Source organism: Canis lupus, chromosome 16 (genome assembly GCF_011100685.1).
Source record: "Canis lupus familiaris isolate Mischka breed German Shepherd chromosome 16, alternate assembly UU_Cfam_GSD_1.0, whole genome shotgun sequence".
Classification (NCBI taxonomy): Eukaryota; Metazoa; Chordata; class Mammalia; order Carnivora; family Canidae; genus Canis; species Canis lupus.
In genome coordinates this window covers 42,143,740-42,165,466 of record NC_049237.1, presented here as the reverse complement: position 1 = coordinate 42,165,466, position 21,727 = coordinate 42,143,740, and the positions used below count along the sequence as shown (strand labels likewise).

The following is a 21,727-nucleotide window of genomic DNA, read 5'->3' as shown; positions in this document are numbered from 1 at the left end:
GAGTGGCAGGGAAGGTCTGACATAGAAAAGTAGTATGTAGTGTGACTTCTTGTTGCTTTATGAAGTAAACTATACTTAACAGGAAGACCAGATGGCATACTTTTTTATCATCCTATTGGAATACAGCTGTTTTATTATCTACTTGATTACACTGCAATTGCCAGCAGGAAAACAATGTGCAGACATTTTTAAAAACACATTTAAAATGAGAGGCATTCTGGTGTCTTTTGGGGTTTTTTTTAGTCCTAAAGTAAAATCTCAATGTCTCAAGTCTGCATTTAGGCAACTCTATTTATCAGGATTTTAAAGGCAGTATGTCTTAGCATATGGGTTTTTTTTGGGTTTTGTTTTACTTAAATGTTTACTTCTATCTTGAGGTTTTAACATGGTCTTCTTTTGTAATGTCAATTTTATTAGACACCATACATACATTTTCATTCTTTAGCTAAAACATGTATTTGTGTGCACTAAATTTTAAAACATTAAAAATTATTTCAAGATAAAAAATATTGCAAATATACTTAGTATATTACTAAGTAATTATAATTTTTTTCTAAGTAATTATAATTTTATCAAAAAAGCCATGCTTAAAGGTATTTATTGGATCGCTCATGATAAAACAAAAGCATTAACACAAAAAAGGCAACACTTATCTATGCCTAAAATGAAAGCAAATAAATGCTTGCATAGTTTAAGTCAACTCAACCTCAAAGAATGGTTTCAAACTATCAAATGTACCCATCTACACAAATATATCTATGTAAATATATATACATATTCTTATAACTTATAGGAAAAGAAATATCCTTTTCTGGGGGGTGAGTATATATTTTACAAATAACAGGAGATAAATTTACAGAATAATTGATGAAACCAATGTGTTTTTAGCTTTCTTTTGTTTACCTGTTATTTTCTGAATTTACTACAATGAAGTCTTTTATAAGTATTAGAGAACAAAACACAGAAAGTATTTATTTAAAAAAAAATATTGCTTACCTTCAAAAAAGGAATGACTTCTTTCATAATGGCTTTAATTTGCCGGTCCAGCTGCTGAGTATCAATTCTAGGACATGGAACAGTAGAAACTTCACTTACAGGTTGTTGTGAACCATGATTTTCAATAGGAGTTTCTATTTTTAAAAAGAAAATGATTCATTAGCAAAATAAAGCCTGTGACATTAGACATATGCGTTATTCAGAATTCTAAATATTGAAATCTGATGATTTTATGCTGAAATAATACAAAGGAGAATCTATATAGTTTTAGCACCCTTATTTAAAAGAAAGTGGTAATAAAACTATTAGGCATCAGGTGAGGCTATACATTTTCTTTACATATAGAACAGTTTTTGTACTTTTACTCAACCGAGAACACACCTTCTAAATTAGTAACCATACTTGTGGCGGCAGCACCATCCTCATCCTCAAGAATTCTGCAGGTGCATCTTATATTTGTGCTACTTTCAGCCTCAGTCTTCATACGCTCGTATTCCCTCATTCTGGCTAATGCCTGATCTAAGTGAATCACAGTGTTACCTACATATGAAACAGAAACATTTTGAGAATATATAAAGCAAACTTTACCATGTATTCCTCACAATGTATTAATTAAAAAAAAAAAAAAAAAAAAGGTCTGACCATAGGTAAGGAAAAGTAGCAAGTTCCAAACACTATACTAGTTGGGTGACTTGGCATATATTACTCTTTTAGATTCTGAAGCCCATATTGATTTCATAGTCACTATGTTGCTTCATGTAAACAGTACAAAGAAAATAAATCCCAAGATGTCACCCAAATTCTGATGAAAAGGATCTAACTGAATGCAAGTAAAGAAGGTAAGGAAAAGGCCTAAGAAAGAGTTCCCAGTTTTCATCTACTTTAGGCAAAGCTAGGTAGGGGTGAAGGATTTTGAGAAAAAAAAATCAGTAAATGAAACAAAACAGAGAGGACTCAAAGTCATTTTGGTAACTCAGAAAGGGGGAATAAATGAAGGAAACAGAGCGGGACACAGAGAGATTTGTCTCTATAATGGGATGAAATCAGCTCAGACTTGATTTCCTCAGAAGAGAGCTAGGCTTAGAGTCCGTGATAGTCACTGTAAGGCAAAAGAAAGACTTACTGCTTTGGTAAAAGGTGCATACCTAATAACAGGGCAAGGCTTGGCCCCTTTCTTTGTAGGCCTTTGGAATCATCTAAATCTAATTATCCTATGAGCAAACACTAGAATAATAGGACGTTAGATCATTTTATCAACTAAGTACCCTAGAGGTCTGAATGATCGAACCTCTGGTATCTGAATTGGCCACAGCCAGGAAAACAAACTGAGCATGTGTTTCTTTTCCCGAGTCTCCTTTCCAAGTCCTGAGATTCTGGCTTTTATTCTTTCCTTTGAATTATATACCCCACCAAGCATCTGTTTTACTAATGATGAAAACAAAAAGTAATGCATCAATGTACATTCAGAATTAGCTGGGTTTCTCACTGTATTATCTATGCTAAGAAATTTCAGTTCTTGCAAATTAGGAAGTGAGTATTATTGAAAATGTGATTGGATGAAGCCCTGATACCTCTAAATTTTTCCCATTAACTAGAAAACCTTAAGGGAAGTAAGTTAACATTTCTTGAGCTATCAGACACGCTAGAAAGTTCTATATATTTTTCAAAGAACATAGAGCAAGATAGGTTAAGACTCCCATTTCCTTAGAATATGCAGTCAGAATATGAGATGATTTGTCAAAGGCTAAAGAGTTAACAGAAGATTCTTGATTTTACACTGATAGACTTTTAAGTCCAGTCTTTCCACCACATTTTGCCTTTTTTAGACTTTTGTTTCTTAATCAATATAATTCAAAGGCTGTATTAAAGTCATGTTCCTAAGATTATAAAAAATTCTGCTTACCTAGATCATCTGTTGCAAAAGGCTCAAAATTTGAAGATACAGACATGACGCTAGCATTATCAGCATCATTTTGCTCACTTATTTTATGTGTTTCTCTCTCAAAGTTCTTCTCAAAAGTTTCCTAAGTTATAGTTTAAAGAAAATAAAAATCACTAATATTTCTTTTAAAAATTTTATGACAAATACTAAAGATTTAATATAGAAGCTAAGTATTTGCATAAAACTATATACTTAAAATTGTGATATAACCAAAGCTATTAAAGGTTGAACAGCCACAAAGAATATTAAAATATTAAGTAACCTTTCAGAACATGTATCATTAAGTAGATGAAAATACACAGAGCCAGCTGCTGATTAAATTCTAACTTGGAAAAGTAAACATTTTAAATTATTTCTACACCCTCAGGGAAATTCTCCCATCTCGGAAGCCTAACAATGCCTAGGACCTTACTATATCTGGTTTTATCAAAAGAAAAACATGACAGCATCATTCGTATTTTTTAAAATGAACTTTATTGAAATATAATTTACATACAACAGTGCACCCACTAAGTGTACACAGTTTGAGGAGTTCTAAAAAAAACATACACCCATGTAACCACCTTCCCTAAAAGACCATTTCCATCAGCCCAGAACGTTCCTTTGTATCCTTCTGTAGTCAGTCTCCACTACACCCCACTCATAATATTTCTATCACCACAGATCGTCTTGCTGGCTCTAGAACAATTCAGTATATACTCTTCTGTGTCTGGCTGCTTTTCTTTCATTCAATATGTTTCTGAAATTAATTCATGTTGTCATATTTTAGAAGTTCATTATTTCTTAATGGCTGAATAGTATTCCACTGTAAGCATATACCATATTTTATCCATTTATCTGATGCTCCAGTTTGAGGCTATCATGACTAAAGATGTTATAAACATTAGAATACAAATGTTTTTGTGGACTTAGGTTTTCATTTCTCTTGGATGACTATCTATAAGAAAAACTGGTCACATGCCAAGTTTATGTTTAACTTTTTTTTAAGAAACCGCCAAATTGCTTTCCAAAGTGGTTGTACAATTTTATAATCTCATAAGCAGTGTGAAAGTTCCAAATGCTCTACATTCACACCAACACTTCTAATTGTCAATCTTTTTAATTTCAGCCTTTCTCGTGCATGGGAGGTAATTTCTCCTGTGGCTTTAACTTGCACACTGACCACTGTTTAGAGATCTTCTTCCTGTAGTGCCTGTTCAAATCTCTTGCTCCTATTTTACCAAGTCGTTGGTCTTATAAGTGAATTGTAAAAGTTCTTTATGTAGTCGGGATTTGTCATTTCTATATAGTCCTTGTCAGATATATGTACCAAGATTATGTTCTCCTAATGGTGTCTTTTGAAAAGCAAGATTCTATTTTTTTTTTAATTTTTATTTATTTATAATAGTCACAGAGAGAGAGAGAGAGGCAGAGACATAGGCAGAGGGAGAAGCAGGCTCCATGCACTGGGAGCCCGATGTGGGACTCGATCCCAGGTCTCCAGGATCGCGCCCTGGGCCAAAGGCAGGCGCTAAACCGCTGCGCCACCCAGGGATCCCGCAAGATTCTATTTTTAATTAAGTCTAGTTTGTCAATTCCTTTCTTTTCCAGTTAATGCTTTGTGCACCCTAAGAAATCTTTGCTTATGTTAAATCATGAAGATTTTTTAAAGACGTTTTATAGTTTTAGACTTTTCAGGACTTTAATTTCAAAATAATTTCTGTGTATAGTGTGATTAAGGGGAGTCTCACATTCTAAAACTCATTTCACAACTGTGTTCTTTCTCCTAGCTATTAATCTTTTAAACTTTTCAATTATGAAATAAAAGTTCTTTCTCTGATTAAAGGAAATTTAGGCATTATGGAACATGTTTTAGGAAACGGAACCATTTTGTTCCTCCTTCAATGAAAATTGGAAAGTAGATGTGCTTTTGCCATTTTACGGCACTTGGAATACAAGATAAAAAGTGTTTCTTCCTCTCCCTAAACTTCAATTCTTAATCCTCTTTGACTTCTAATTCTCAGATGCCTTTTACTTTTCTCTTTCCTGGCCATAAAGGCTCTTACACACTCTGAAATATGTCTCTGGAATATGTATATGCTAGCTCAAAAGACCTTGGCCTGGGGTGCCTGGGTGGCTCAGTCAGTTAAGTATCTGACTTTGGCTCAGGTCATGATCTCGGCATCCTGGGATCGAGCCCACATTGCGCTCTCTGTTCAGCAGGGAGTCAGCCTTCCCTCTCCTTCTGTGATCTCTCTTGTTCTCTCTCATATAAATAAATTAAAATCTTAAAAAAAAAAAAAAAAGACTTTGGCATAGAAACCTGGGAGAATGAGAGTCTGTATCTGTTCAACAGGGAAACTACTAGCCATGTGGCTATTTATGTTAAAATTTAGTTCCTTGGTCCCATTACCCACATTTCAAGTGCTTGATAGCCCATGTAGCTAATGGCTACCATATTAGACAATGCATATATAAAACATTTCCATCGTTGTAGTAAGTTCTACTGGACAGCACTGCTCTAGATAGCTGAGTAGGAACACTGGATGTTGTGCTGCTGCTGATTAAAGAGCACTAATAAAGGGAGGATGTTAAATTAATGACAAATTTAAGTTCTGGATGAAAAATTAAAGAACTGATTTAGTTATTTAAAAAATGATACTAAAATAACAAGTACAGTTATTTGTGCCGGGTCTGTGTGGTTATGGGCTGAATCTCTGTGTTCCCCCCCCCAAATTCCTATGTGGAAGCCTTAACTCCCAATGTATTAGGAGGTGGGCTTTTGGGAGGTAATCAAGTTCTTAGATGAGTTAATGAGAGTGGGATCCCCCATGGTGGCATTAGCGCCCTTTTAAGAAAAGACATACCAGGGCAGCCCTGGCGGCTCAGCGGTTAGCGCTGCCTTCAGCCCAGGGTGTGATACTGGAGACCCAGGATTGAGTCCCACGTCAGGCTCCCTGCATGGAGCCTGCTTCTCCTTCTGCCTGTGCCGATCTCTCTCTCTCTCTCTGTCTCTGATTAAATTAATGAAATCTTAAAAAAAAAAAAAAAAGAGAGAGAGAGACATCAGAGCCATGTGAGGACACAGGGAGAATGTGGCTATCTGCAAGCCAGGAAGAGGGTCCTAACCAAGTACCAATCTGCGGACACCATGATCTTGGACTTCCCACTCTCCAGAACTGTGAAAAATAAATGGCTGTTGTTTAAGGCATCCAGTCTGTAGTATTTTGTTGTGCCAAGCCCAACTAAGATACCTACTTATTAAGGTCAGTATCTTTACATTTATTTAAGTTATCAACAGTTATAAGGAAAAACTTCTAGAATCTTGTCAGATTAACTTTATCATACATCGTATCTCAATTTTCAACTTGCTATTTATTGATACTAAAGGCCAATGTGCTCAAATATTTTAAAATAACAAAGTTAATACCATCTATATAAAATCTGGATAAAAAGGGAGGCAATGGAGTTATGGGAGGCAGAGAAACCATTCCTGCTCTCACCAAGTTATTTCAGTGCATAATAAACTTTAATATAACCACATATTCCCTATTTATGTATATGGCTGGACCACACTTCATTTTCTACAAAAACAAATATACAATTTTCATCAGTTATAACAACAATCCCAAGAAATACTTACATTAATTTATATTTGACATTGTAAAGTGATTTAAAACTGTTATCATTTTTGGACACAAGTTTGTGTTCAGCATAGTAGTGGAGTTGGAGCAGAAAAGAGGACTTGGGGAAGTAGTTTTTAAACACAAGTTAAAAAAAAAATAAACACAAGTTAAAGAGCAAAAATTCAGAAAAAGTCCTCAACAGTTACAAGGAAATTACTAAATGTGAAAAAAAAAATCTTTTGAGGAAATACTATCTTATCAAAAAAACATACAATGCTAGTATATCAGCAATGGGCAGAAACAAAGTAATACCACTTCCAGCTCTCTACATAGAGCAGATATTTGGCATTCTTATCCATGAAAATCAACATACTAGAGCTGGCATAGAAAAGAAATGTATTTGCCATCCCAGGACCCCATAATATCTTTTATAATAGAATTACAGTCCAAACCTTTAAGTAGGTGTTTTCGAAATACCTAGCATATTACCTCTTCACTATCCTAGCAGTTTGCCATCAAATCATTCACTGGCTTATGTGCTATGTGGGGGCTACTGAAGGACACAGTTTATTGAAAATATATGATTTCCCTCACCACTCTCCCATTCCCAAGCTCCTTTACTTCATTCAAAATTTTCTTCATAAAATTGAATACATTAAATTTCATGTTTTTTCCTGGATGACATTCTTTTTGCCCAGGCTTCTCTTCAAACCCAAAGACTTGATTTATCTTGTATTTATTTATTATAGGGTTCTGTGATCTGACTACAGTCTGGTTTACTGAGTACCTTAAATAAACACAAATTTTTACTAAATGTCTGTTGTGAGTCAATTCCTTATATTGGGCATCAGAAATACAAACACAGCTATTTTACACTTTAGCATTTATCTATAATTTTTGGTGTTTGCTGATATATTTTGAGTTATATACCTCACCTCAAGATAATGTGCTACACTTAGCTTTTTAAGAAAGCTAAAAACCAAGTATCGAGTATATTCACAATTTATAACAACTTACTTCTGTTTACTACATACTAAAATTACAACTACATTCATTAATCATTATCAGCTTACATCATCAGTGGTAGCAAGGCTTTCACTGGGGGTAAGCTCTGAGTTTGATGCTATCCAAGTACCAGAATTCACTGACTTTACATTTTCTCCTTCTTTTTCATGGTTCTCAGAAATATGTCTGGTTACTATGTCCTAAATAAGAAAATAAGATAGTTACTTATGTAAAACATTTATTTTTTATCACCAATTTAAACGCATAAGCAAACAGGTAAGTAAATACAATACTCCTTATCTCATACCTTACTTATGAGAAAGAAGTAACATTTAAGGTAAAACACTAAAGAAACTTCTCAGAGAAAGACTTTATCTAAAGGCTACTTAAGCTATACAATAAGTTTTAAAATGGCAAGGAAGCACACGAAAAACATCATAACACCTATGGAACAGGATGTACTTCAGTGTAAGAAAGCAAACAGTAAAATCATGAAGAAAATCGGTACCAGAAAGGGTTAAAAAAGAATGTTGGGTACCAGATACCTGCAATGCATATAAAGCCCTTTGTCTCAAGTAGTCTGTATTAAGTAGCTGAAGTTCATGGAAGAGTTCAATAAGAAAATGTGGATGAGATTCATTTTGAGAAATTAATGTAGCTACTTCAGAATAAATAGTATCCCGCAAAGCTTCAAACATGGAAAAATCACTCCCAGTTTCTGGAAGATATAAAAGATCAGGAAGGTAATAATGGTAAAATACATTCCTAACAATTTCTATTAGCTGATATCATTATTTAGGTTTAAATTACTTAAAAATCAGAACAGACTCAATTCTATTTCAGGACTTCTAAAGTAGAAAAAGAATCTTAAAAATTACCAAGATAAAAATAGTCTCAAAAATATCAAGATATATACTATAGAGAAAATACTTAAATGTATGAATAATATTACCTAGCATTACTCAGGCCATGCTTATTTCTCAAAAAAACTATCTGGAAAATTTTACACATTTCATAGAAATGACCAGTGGAAATCTTTCAGCACTTGAACGGAATTAACTACAAATAACCCTTTTTTTTTTTTTTTTTTTTTGCTAATATGAACTTTGTTACAGAGAAGGAAATTCTTTTAGTTAATATTTAGAATAAACTGAATGCTGGCAATAAAAGTTACTATTTTAAGGTCTATTTAGTTAGGACTACTAATTCTCAAATCAGCTATGTTGCATTGATGAAAAATTGAATTTGTGAGGGTACACAATATAGGTCAATTTTGCTAGTGTCTTACTGACCCCACTCAGTGTAAGTCAGACTGGCATGATCCAATGCACATTCTCAGTTTCACAAAATCGGCATCACTCAACAATTCTGCTATATGTGTTTGTTAACACAGAATTATCACTGTTAAAGGTATATATTCAAACCTTTATTGTTAAGAGTGCAAATTAGAAACTTCCCATTTTGAGTTCTCTATTAAAAAAAAAAAAACCTCTAGAGCACCTGGGTGGCTCAGTCTGTTAAGCATCAGACTCTTGATTTCTGCTCAGGTCATGATCTGAGAGTCATGAGATCAAGCCTCACACAGGCCTCCACAGGCCTCAAGATTCTCTCCCTCTGCCCTCACCCCTCCCCACTCTCACACGTGCACACATGCACTCTTCTCTCTCTCTAAAATAAATAAACTCTTTAAAAAACAGAGTTTATTTATTTTAGAGAGACACAGAGACCTAGGCAAAGGGAGAAGTGGGACTTGATTCCAGGACCCCTGGATCACGACCTGAGGCAAAGGCAGATGGCTCAACCACTGACCTACCCAGGTGCCCCTAAAATAAATAAAATCTTAAAAAAAAAAAAATCTCTAAGTAGCTAGTCTAGCTATCAAACTCTGTACCCTTTCTAGAGCAACAGTAGAACCATGGGTAGCTAAATATTTGGGTTCCGCAAATATGTGTGACAAGTTACCAAAGAAAAAGAATTTAAAATATTGAGTGAATATATTGTGCTTTTTAAATAAATATACAAAGATTGTAAATATTTAATTCACTTTTTGCAAGAGAGGGTAAAAATATGCAAAGCAAATGAGGCCTAAAGAAAAAGCTTCCTACTAACTTACATCTTGTATCTTAACATCTTCAGGTCCTAATTTCTACAATTATTATAAAATAATAATAAATATAAAATATTAAAAGTTATGTTAATAGTTTTAAAATATTCAAATATGGTATAAGTAGGAACTAAAATTATCTCTGTAGTAAATCTTTACTTAAAGGAAAAATCCAAGAAGATATAATTTAATATGCAAACTTCCAATTTATATACTGTAGTTTGACCAATTAGAAAATGCTTATTTCAAAGATATAATAAAGCATATTTAATGGCATCTGTCATACCTCCATATATAAAATTATCATTTTAAATTATGTATCATTAAAGATGAAATTATTCCTGAATAATGAATTATGCTGACTGAACACATGCTTCACTGCCCACACTTCCCTAGCCCTACAATAGAGGTGGAGAGTTTTTGCCAGTTTCTCCTCCTAAACTAAAATGCATTAGTGTAGGCTAGAAAAACCCTTGATCTTACTCAGGTTTCTCTGAATCCATCTTATTTTTATCCTATTTTCAGAGTTCTTTTCTTTAGGAAGTGTCAAAAATATAATTCAAGCGTTGTCTGTGCTAAATCTTTGTTTTTCTTTTTAGAATCTCCTAAGATTCATAATAAGCTTTTATTTTTCACTTATGTATAGTGCAGGAGGCATTAATATTTATAATTCTAAATCACACAGAAACATGTTTAAAGAAAATACACAGTGTAAAGACAAAAACGGTATTTTGGAATCTTTGTAACTTTCCATGTATTTTTATTTATCATGGTCTTTGCATGTCATCAATTTTATTTAATGGTTTATTGGCTTTTTTTTATAGATACTGACTAGTAATGAAAAGTAAGCACAACAGAAGTTACACACAATACTTAACACTGCAAATCACTGTAAAGCTAGGGAAAAAATTGTTTCAAAAAACATTAATGCTTTTAAGCATTTAAGAAATATAAAATAAGTAACTTCAAATAAAACAATCAATTTAAAAAATTTTTTTCTACTATCTTTATGAATGTGTTGGTTATGTTACATACAGTAATCGAAAATGAGAACAAGAAAAGCAGCTAATTTTACCACCCAAAAATTACAAATGAAAGCCTTCAGAATTTTATGAATATGAATTCTCTCTCACTTTAACTAGCCAAATGACATATATACACTAAGCTATATCTTAAAATAAAACTAAGAATAATATTTAAGACTAATGGAAAAAAATTAACAAAAAGTGGACACCAAAACTAAGCAGGTTGTTACCTGGTGCTTCATTGCATGCATTTCTGTTAGACTGCTGTAGTATTCTCCTAGCATGTGCTGTAGGAAAGGGCAGACATAAGGATGAACATAAAATGTGTATGAATAGTAAAGACAGGGTATATAATATGAGTAAGTGAATTTTTTTTAAATAAAAGCAAATTTCTTTAAAACTGCTTGCCTGAACTGAAATATTATCACAAAATATGGTTTATAATTTGTTTAAAAATTTTAGTAGGGAAAATATCAGAAGACTTGTTATAAGCTTATATATAAACTTAATGTGACTGATGATGACTATCATATAATAAACTTCTGCTGTTCACTCTCAGAAGCATACACATCAAAGTGAACCTCCTACAACCCCTGAGGGACGAGAGGACTGTAAAATTCAGTACTAGCAGTCAAATATGCTGCACTCCAGTAATCATATAACAAAAACCATTAGTCTATGTTATAAAGAATCTGAAAGTAATGATTAAATCTAAAAATAAGTCTTTGATGAAAATGAATATGTAAATACACACAAGGTATATTTTATACAATTCAAGGATTTTTTTAGTGCACCAAAATTCAATCATTATAGTTTTCTAAGTAACAGTTATAAGGTCTGAAGTCCTATAACTATTATTTAGGTAACTTGATAATATCCAATTAATTAAACAGCCCGCCTTTCAATTTAGTGCCGTTCCCCAACTTCCACCAACTGTTTACTCTTTGAAGATCTCACTCTTCGATAAAGACAATGAGATGAGATAAAAATTACTAAATTTTGTAAAATGTAGGGGTTGTGTCAGAATTGATAGTTTTGCCAAAAGGATCCTTTAGACTTGAGAGAAGGCCAGGATTAAAACTTTCACTCTGCCATTTCCTAGCAATATGACTGTGAGGAAGTTGATTCGAAATACAAACAAATGTGAGGTTTCTTTTCTGATTAAATAAAAAGAAATACTCAATTATGAAAGGTTTAGAAAATACAGAAGAGTTTAAAGATGATAAAATCACTCTTAACATTTTGATATACTTTCTTCTAGTCTTTATGCATTCCAATTTTTGTTTAAACACAGTTGGAATCATACTGTTTAGACAACACTGAACCCCAACTTTTTTTCCTTTTTGTTTCCTTAGCATAGATAAGTACAATTACTGAGATAAGGCCACAACTTTTGAAGCTTTCAAGAAAAACAGTACCAGTTTATGTTACTAGCTGTTTATGAAGCTGGGGAAAAAGGAGGGATACTCTGACCATGTTTCCTCATCTACAAAATGGAAAAAACAATTCAAAGCACTATGAGGCTCAAATGAGAGGAGTACATTTGTTTAGTTTTTAAGTAGTAAAGCATAATACAAACAGTACTACTATGATTTTTTACCAAAGCTCTTATTGACACCTGAGAGCTGAGGATCTCTATTTACTGCCCCCTCTCCATGTTTCTTTGAGATGCACTTGTTCTTTATGAATCAGGAAAGTACCAGTACTTAGAGTACAACAGTGGCAAACATGTACAACTCCATTCCTTCATTCAATTAGCACATACTAAGTGCCTACCATGTGTCCAATGCCATGGGAACATTTAAGGCACAAATATGAAAAGGTATTTATCTGCTGCCAAGAGGCTAAAAAAGGTGACAAAGACACTTAAACAAGCACGAGATGTGACACGGGCAACGGAAGAGATTTACAAAGGCTACAACAGAAACAAGAAAGGGGAAAGAGAAGTTCTCTTTCTCAGATAAGAGAAAGTTATCTGAGCTTCGATGTGATGCAATTTCAGAGTTGCAGAATTAATCTTTAAGACTCCAGTAGAGAAAAAGGCTTACAAAGAGCAAAAAGGACTGAAGGCAGAAGAGACACCTGCTGCGGTGAGTAACAGCATGATAGCTGTGGGAAAACTTCAGTTCTGCGCCAGGGAAAGAGGCAACGTCAAGGCAGAGGGTGGGGAGAAAAGAGCCTAGATACGCAAGAAAGAGCCAAATCTCCACTGGCCAGATGTTACATTAAGGCACTTGGACTCTCCCCTGTAACCACAGTGAAGCCAAAGATTTGACGCAGGGAATGATATGATTTTATATCAAATTCTTATCTGAGATTTTTCAGAACTTCAAATCAGCTCCAAATTACTATCAACTATACCTTTTTGCTTAGAATTGCATCAGAAAGTGTCAAAAGCTAGTATCAGAATATTAAAAAATATTTCCAGTTTACATTTCTTGATGTCAAGGACTTGCACATGACAGAAAATTGTGACACACCAATTGCTTTTCAAATCCAAGATGAAACCCTTAAAGCAAACCAAAAAAGAACATACCTGAAGATATCTCTGTAGACCTACTATATTTTATTATTTTTTCCAGCTGCTCAAGATTCTTTCTGCTGAATACTTTTGCTTGAACAGGCTCTTCAGTCTGGGCTGAATGTCTGTTCCTACTTTTGCAAGGTTCACATGTGCTAGACACACTGGCACTTTCATACCCTTGAGTAAAAAAAGTGATAACTGTTATCATTTGCAACTAACTCAAACTGAAAGGGAAATTGATTTCCATAGTGAAACAGTACAGGTAACTCAATTTAGAATGCTGTGAAGGCCTGGTATAAAGAGAATTCAAAACAGTAAATACAGCATCTTGTGATAACCTTGAAATCATGGAGTAATACTACTATATTCTAACACTTCATCATCCTTTGACACCACCTTAATAAGTACATCCCACCTCAAACTATACTGTAGGCCTTGTAGGACCCAAAATCTCTGCTAGTCTCCAAGTTAACCATTCTTCAATATTAGGAAAGAATCACATCCAATCTACATAAAATGTCTTTAACCGAGAGAAGAGTAATGGGCATACTAGCGTTAGGTATGTCTGCCTTATTATAACTTGTGTATAACAGGACTTGATTTAAAATATCTTACCCACTCATAGGTTATCCATATATTCTACTAAATTTTCCTTGCTATATGGCACAAGTTAGAAATTGAACTATAGGGATTCCTGGGTGGCGCAGCGGTTTGGCGCCTGCCTTTGGCCCAGGGCGCAATCCTGGAGACCCAGGATCGAATCCCACGTTGGGCTCCCGGTGCATGGAGCCTGCTTCTCCCTCTGCCTATGTCTCTGCCTCTCTCTCTCTCTCTGTGGGACTATCATAAATAAATAAAAAAAAAAAAAAAAAAAAAAGAAATTGAACTATATTTTGTTTCACATGGATATTTAGTTATACCTACCAGACTCCCAGTGAAATGAAATGCAACCCTGGTCAATATAGTAAATCTCCATGTTTACTGAGGTTTATTTCTGGGGCATTCTATCTGTTTAACTTATTTATTCCAATGCCATCTTCATTCTTTTAGCCACATAAGTTTTACAGAATGCTTAAACATCTGGTAAGGCAAGTCCTTAAGTAGGTAGTTTCTTTTCTTGGCTATTCTTAGACTTTGTCCTTCCATATAAGCGTCAGGATTTTTTTTTTAATTTCAAAAACAGTCCACAGGGATTCAAAATGAATCACATTAAAGGCATTTATTAATTCAAGGAGAACTGATATTTAATAATTTTACACATTCTCTTCTAAAAACACAGTTATATTTTTTACATCTGTTTGATCTTGTTTGGGGTATTTCAAAAACATTTACAATTTCTTATAGATCTAGTACTTTTCCTTATTTTATTTATTCCTAAGAATTCCCCCCCGCCCTCAAAAAAAAACCTTGGATACTATGGGAAGAGTATTCTCACCAACCCTAATTCCCATTCTACAGTTACTAGGTTAGAGAAAAATATTTGCATACTTATTTTATAACCAGCTACTTTATTAAATTTAGTAATTATTTTCCAATGTCTCTTGGCTCTCTCAGAAAATATAAAAATGTTTCCCTTTTTCAATATTTATTCCAATTATTTAATTTGTCATAATGCTTTCCAAACAATGCTAATGATGATGGTGATAGAGCAGAAACCCTGTTTAATTTCTGAATTTGATACAGATTATATCTGGAGTATTTTCATTTACAGTGGTGTTTGTGACTGGCATTCGCTAACGCTTTTCATTATATTAAGTAACTGCCTTCTTAGGTGCATTTTACTTGTAATTTTTATTAGGAATAATTCCAAATTTTATCTCATCTACCACTAGGATTATGAGACTTCTGTCCTTCAACCTGTTGATATGAAAATGATGTTGACAGATTTCCTGATAATGAACCATGGTTACATGTCTATAATAAATCCTATTGACAACAGTCTGATATTCTTCTTGATATACTGGCAGATATATTTGGCTCTTTTACTTTTGATTTTGTATTAGTAACTGAGATTGATCTATTTTCTTTACTGAACTGTTACCCTCTCCTTTTTACCTTTCCCTATAAAGAGGTCTAATCTGACTCATATGTTGTTTCTGATAGGATATACCAAGATCTTTTCATCATGACAAGTGAAGGCTCTAGCTTGAATACAGGATTCTTGAGCTGTGGTACTTTTGCCTGTATGGACATTATTTCACTGTCTTCTACTTCCTCTGTTGTCTGATATCTGTTCTTTCTACTGTGTGTAACTTGTTCTTGCAGTCTGGAAGCTTAGGAGGTTTTTACCTTTTACTTGGAATTAAGGAATTTTATCAGAATACACACAGGAGTATGTGTATACTTTCCCACTTGCCTGCTGGCTGGACAATAGCTTTTGTCTGCAGTCTCCAGTCTCTCTTCATTAAAGATTTGATCTGCAGTCTCCAGTCTCTCTTCATTAAAGATTCTCCTTTCTTATTACTTAAGGAGTACCTTTCTACCCATTTCCCCCCCCCCCACCTTTAGTATTTTCTATATATCCTCCTATCTCCAAGATTTGTCATTAAGCCTCTAATCATTTTCCTCCTGATTTTATCTTAGTCCTTTTTGCCCTGTACAATGGCGTAATTCTTCCCCTCAATTTTCTAGGCCAGTAATTTGGGACCTAATACCAGTCATCTTTTTTTGAACATTTGTTTAAACATTAAATGTGAAAATCACTTTTTCTAGTCCTACAGAACTTGTTATAATTCAATCTGCTTAAATGTTTTTAGGGTTTTGTTCAAGTGTGTATTTCCTTCAATAATTGCTTTTACTCGATTTTACCTGTTCCAGTATTCTGCTTCTGTGTCTTCTCTCTGGCTGTTGGTCCCTTTTACATGCATTTTTATATTCATTGGGTTAGTGGGGACTCCTATCTACCCTTAAGGCTGGACTCAACTGCTGCCGAGTTTCACTGGCATGCTGACAGTTCTTGGCTGTCTCACTCCTATGGTGAAGCAACCTCCAACCAAGTTTTCTCCAGGAACTGTAGAGCTCTGATCTTTGCCTGGCAGTAACTGAATGAGCCAACAGAACCTAAAGCCTTGCTACCTACATTCTCCAGACTATAGCCACTCCTCTGCTAATAACAAGTTCCCAATAAACTGTCAATTTATTCTCTGTAATATCAAATCTGGAGTTAACCTTCCCTTTTTATTTTTAAGGCTGTCATTCAAGCTAAGACTTTATCATCTTATACTTCGGTTCCTAGTTTCTTTGTTGGTCTCAGACTTAAAGTCTAGCCACTCTGATCCATTCTGCATGAAACTTACTGGAAAAAGAGCCCTCTTAGTTATTTTTGACCTTCACATAAACAGGTCCAACAATAAGGATATCTAGCTGCCAAAAGTAGTAGAGAAAATGGAGAATTAATGAAGATTCAGGATACCTCTGAGTTACACTGCCTACGTCAGCTACTGTAATACCACCACATGATGGTCATTGCCGTTAAGGGTATGACCTCCTATCCCACTCATTGCTCTTTGTCTTGAACACAATCTGTTTTTCGCAGCATGAGTGGTGAGATATTTAGAAAAAATAGTTCTAGTTATGTCTCCACTTTAGGAACATGACTCAGTGTGTCCTCTGGTGGCACATACCCGTATAGGCCACAAAGGTAAGGACTGCAGCTGAATGTCTTGCCAAAAGGCCTGATGAGCCTCCTGGAGCAGGGAACTCAAAAACATAGGAGGTTTGTGAGGAACTGCTACGTGGCCATTTTTTCATTTGCCTCCTCCCGCCTCCTCCTGTCATGAAGAGTTTATCTCCTCCTGGGTTCTGATGAAATAGGAGACCTTTCCTTCCCACACTTGGAGGACACACCTCCAGACTATAAACTGGTTTGTAGTTGCAACACAGCAATGGCTCCTCAACAGCAGGGGTCCCACCATGCAGGCCGTAGTTGTCACGTGGCCTCTTCTGTTTCAGCGTTCCCCTTGTGGCACATGGAACAAAGAACACAAGGAGCTGGGACTCCTTGTTACTCTTTCTCTGCCTGGGTAAATAATAAACTCTCTGAATCTAAAAAGGATTGTTTCTTTCCTGGCCACAACTGTCAGGCCTTGGCCTTCCTAATGCTTGATAGCCATTTCATCTCTATCTTTGTTAGTTAACAATAGTAAAGGGAAGAGAAAAGAAATGAAAACACTCAGGAATGGTTACAGTACATTAACAGTTCTATTCAGTTTTCCAAGAAAAGAATCAGGAAGGTCTAGACTATATGATTCCACTGCTCTCTAATAATACCAAAAAAAGGAACGGACCTGGTAGACTGTAGCTAAATTACAGATCTGATACCTGAAACACAGAAAGGCAAAGAAAAATGTTCAACTCAGAAAGCCTTAATTAGAATACAAGTTTAAAAAGATTACCACTATCACATAATTTGTAAAACCTTACTTCACATGCAGTGATATATACCTTTTCATATGAAAACCTTCTAAAGATTAAAATACATTAAAATACATACTATCACTGGAAACAAAGTTACATGACGATTTCACATGCCATTTCTGAAAACTGTCCAAAAGTGCAAAAACACACACAAATAGTTCAGTCCAGTAAATCTGGGACAGTATAACTGGCTGTGCTGCCTCTCTCAAGGCAGCAACTTAAGTCCCATCACGCTGGTCTATTTGTCACATCCTATATTTCCTTCCCCAGCTGCTCTCATCTTTTCCTGACTCATCCCACCTTAACTCTTTTTGTTACTACAGTTTGCCTTCCAATATTCTCTCCATCCACCTACATTTAAGACAAGTAAATATTCTTTTGCCTAAGAAATCATGGCTGCTCCTATCCCATAAAACAGCACTAGTCTAGCTCAGTGCCTCTCAGACTTTAATGAACACATATTCATATTAAAACACCTGGATTTGGGGCACTTGAGTAGCTCAATGGTTGAGCATCTGCCTTTGGCTCAGGTCGTGATCCCAGAGTCCTGGGATTGAGTCCCACATCAGGCTTCCCACAGGGAGCCTGCTTTACCCTCTGCTATGTCTCTGCCTCTCTCGTTGTCCCTCATGAATAAATAAAATCTTAAAAAAAAAATTTAATTTAAAAAAACACCTGAATTTTTGCTAAAATGCATACTGAAAAACAGTATATACTCATTTGGTTGGCATAAGATGGAACCCAAGAGGTTTTTTGTTATTTTAAAGATTTTATTTATTTATTTGACAGAAAAAGAGCGCATAAGCAGGGGGAGTGGCAGTCAGAGGGAGAAGGAGAAGCCGACTCCCTGCTGAGCAGGGAGCCCGATATGGGGCTCCATCCCAGGACCCCAGGATCATGACCTGAGCCAAAGGCAGACGCTCAACTACTGAGCCACCCAGGTGCCCCAAAGAGTGCATTTTCAATAAGCTCCCAGATGATGCTGGTGTTGCTCATCCATGGTTCACACTTGGGATACCAAGGGTTTAGCTAATTTGATTTCACTACTTATTAGCTTAATCTGCATACTAGTTGCAGGGTTTAGCTAATTTGATTTCACTACTTATTAGCTTAATCTGCATACTAGTTGGATTCTGCTATCAAGTCTTTGGTGTATGTTTTAAAGTAGGACTCTGACAGATGGGCCTTGAATGCTTGTCAAAAAAATGTGTATGTTAGGTTTCTGGCAGGTATTTTTATACTTCTACAAGAAGAGAGCACACATCAGAATGTCAATCTTTGCTTGAGGCAAAAAAGCTGCATTGTATATACAGAACCGTAACTCCTCAGAATAAAGGGGTTTCAAAAATGCAAATATACCAATTATTTCTAGGTTTAGGTAAACACAGCCATTAGTTGGCTTAAGGGTCCCTTAAGACCCTGGTACTTAGAAGTCCACAAACCAAGATCAACAAGACATGGCACTTGTTAGAAATACAGACCTTTCGATCCCTACACCTAGACAGAAGCAACCTGCCTTTAAACAGGTTCTCAAGGAGAAACTTAAAGTTCAAGAAGCACTGCCACAGCACACCCACATTAACTGGCTAAATATGAAAATGATGGAAAATAAGTATTAGTATTTCTTCATATGACAAAAAGCATTTCTATAGGGGCAAGGTAATAGAGAATAAAAAGTTTGATGAGTTACCGAGGGAGCCACTCTCTAAAAATGGCCGTGGTTCATTACCTATTTAAATGTCCTCTGGTGGCACCAAAAGTAGTAATCTTGGAGAAAGCAGAGTAGTTGGATTTCCATTCATTTGAATCATTGACTGATTTGCTACATAAAATCAGCTCCTCCCAAACCTACTTAACTGATACATTTTTAAGAATAACTGTGTGTGCTGCGAAAACTACATCCCTGTTTAAATTTGCTTGTTTCACCATCAAATCAGACTCCTCAATAGGAGTAGGGGCAGAAGCCAAGGACATGAAGGATACATGAAGAACTGAAATGAAATAAAGAAGCAGGTATTATTCTTTCCTATATCCACAGTTTTCATTAGATTTTTCAAGCGTTTCATTAACCATTATAAGATGAATGCTGCAAATGTTTACAAGGGGTTTTTTACCATCGAGTTTCCTAGGACCTTCATATCCTTGCATATATTGTGAACTTTTGAGAGAGAGTTAGCTGTATGTGGTGATTTTTCAAACTTTTGTCATTATAAGTCTGAAGTACTTTGATCTTAAGCACCAAATACTAACTCCTCAAATCCAGAACAACCTCTCAAAGCCACAGCCAAAAATCATCCCTTGCAAACTTGCAGGAGCGTCCTTTAACTCGAATATTCCGGATTCTAGTTAATAAAACTATTTTTACCTAGCACTAGACTTGAGTAAATTCTTCAAAAATAAAAGAAAATCTACTTTTTAAAAAAAATTACATGCAATAAACACTACAATGACAAGATTCAATAAAACATGGGTTAATGTTTCACCTTATTTAACCAAAGTTAATTTCCTAAAGGACTAAGAGCAAACTTGTTTTAAAAGTGGTTTCATCTACAATATTCAAAGACAGCAATGTAGTTACAGGCCCAAATTTCTCTGAATGAATCAACCAAAGATGTAACAATAAATCATAACTGAAGTGTTGGGTATAGGACAAGATGTAATATTCAAATAGAGTAGTAAAAGCTGGGCATTTTGGCAGTTTTTAGTAACCTACAAGATTTGGAAAACATCTTCTATGCTCATAGTAACCACACAAGCAGGAAATACAAGTTTTAAGAACCACAGAAAAGAATAAATACGACGTCTTAAAATATCTACATTAAAACCTATTTAATAGGGCAGCCCCGGTGGCGCAGCGGTTTAGCGCCGCCTGCAGCCTGGGGTGTGATCCTGGAGACCCAGGATTGAGTCCCATATCGGGTTCCCTGCATGGAGACTGCTTCTTCCTCTGCCTGTGTCTCTGCCTCTCTGTCTCTATGAATAAATAAATAAAATCTTTTAAAAAAATAAAAAATAAAAATAAAGCCTATTTGATAAATTTTAGATAAAAATTGTAAGAGTGACTAAAAATAACTTCATTCAAACAGTGCTTATCCAATTAGCCATAATGAAATGAAGTATGTCAACATGCCAGAATAAAGTTACCAACATTTACACTGAACAATATTTAACAAATTTTAAGACTTACCAGTATTTTTAACTCTGCTTTTTAGTTGAGCAGAATGCCTTTTCTTACTCTTTGATTTAGGAGTTTTATCTTTAGATGCTAGGCTGGCCTGTGCAGATGCTTTTCTCGTCTTGAATGTTTTGGTTACTGTTGTCGGATCTACTGGATCAGGCATACTGCTAAAGCTTTCTAATGACTCTTCATCAAACTGGCGTCTTCTTCGGCCGGTATCTAATTGATTTTTGCGATTACTATTTGTAGTTTTCTCTACAGACACTGGAAATCCAGTCTTGATAAATGGTTTTTCTACTTCACCTTCTTGGTCATATAACCACGCTGTCCTACTGTTTTCCACCTCCTCTCCAGGCTGTTTTTGATTCCTTACCAATGAAAATAAATTTGTACAGTTATGATGATAGAGGCTATAAAAACATTTTCACAGAAATATGTAAATATTATATAGGCTAATGTACTAAATTCCTTTAAACTTTTTTTTTTTCTAAAGAAAGAGCAGAGGAGAGGGAGGAGAGAGAATTTTTTTCTAAAGATTTACTTGAGAGAAAGAGTGTGTGTGTGTGTGTGTGTGTGTGTGTGTGTGTGTGTGTACAAGTGGAGGAAGGGGCCGAGGGACAAGCAGACTCCCCGCTGAGTACAGAGACCCACTTGGGGCTCAATCTCAGAACCTTGAGATCACAACCTAAACTGAAGTCAAATGCTTAACTGAGGCACCCAGGTAGGTACCCAAGAGAGACAATCTTAAGCAGTTTCCATGCCGGGCTTGGAGCCCAACACAGGGCTCAATCTCATAACCCTGAGATCATGACCTGAGATGAAATCAAGAGTTGAATGCTTAACCAGTTGAGCCATCCAGGTGCCCCTCTAACTTTAGTATTAGATCCTTCTCACTAAACCATTTTCACCGGCAGAAATTCCAAACAGGTCTA

The 21,727-nt window shown here is 35.3% G+C and overlaps 1 protein-coding gene across 29 annotated transcripts in view; it reads right to left on the bottom strand.

The window, feature by feature from the left end:
* The window catches only part of PCM1 (pericentriolar material 1), an 80,160-nt gene that overhangs the window by 17,162 nt on the left and 41,271 nt on the right, over positions 1-21,727 (bottom strand). For 15 of the 29 annotated variants that reach the window (XM_038560299.1, XM_038560278.1, XM_038560280.1 and 12 more), the window contains 8 exons: positions 20,805-21,163; positions 13,214-13,378; positions 10,908-10,964; positions 8,094-8,266; positions 7,617-7,748; positions 2,900-3,020; positions 1,378-1,536; positions 997-1,130 (listed from right to left, as the gene is read on the bottom strand). In XM_038560299.1, the coding sequence (XP_038416227.1) occupies positions 997-1,130; positions 1,378-1,536; positions 2,900-3,020; positions 7,617-7,748; positions 8,094-8,266; positions 10,908-10,964; positions 13,214-13,378; positions 20,805-21,163 (1,300 nt within the window). The remainder of the gene's footprint in view (positions 1-996; positions 1,131-1,377; positions 1,537-2,899; positions 3,021-7,616; positions 7,749-8,093; positions 8,267-10,907; positions 10,965-13,213; positions 13,379-20,804; positions 21,164-21,727) is intronic. The other 14 variants (XM_038560291.1, XM_038560292.1, XM_038560295.1 and 11 more) reach the window with 2 other exon arrangements.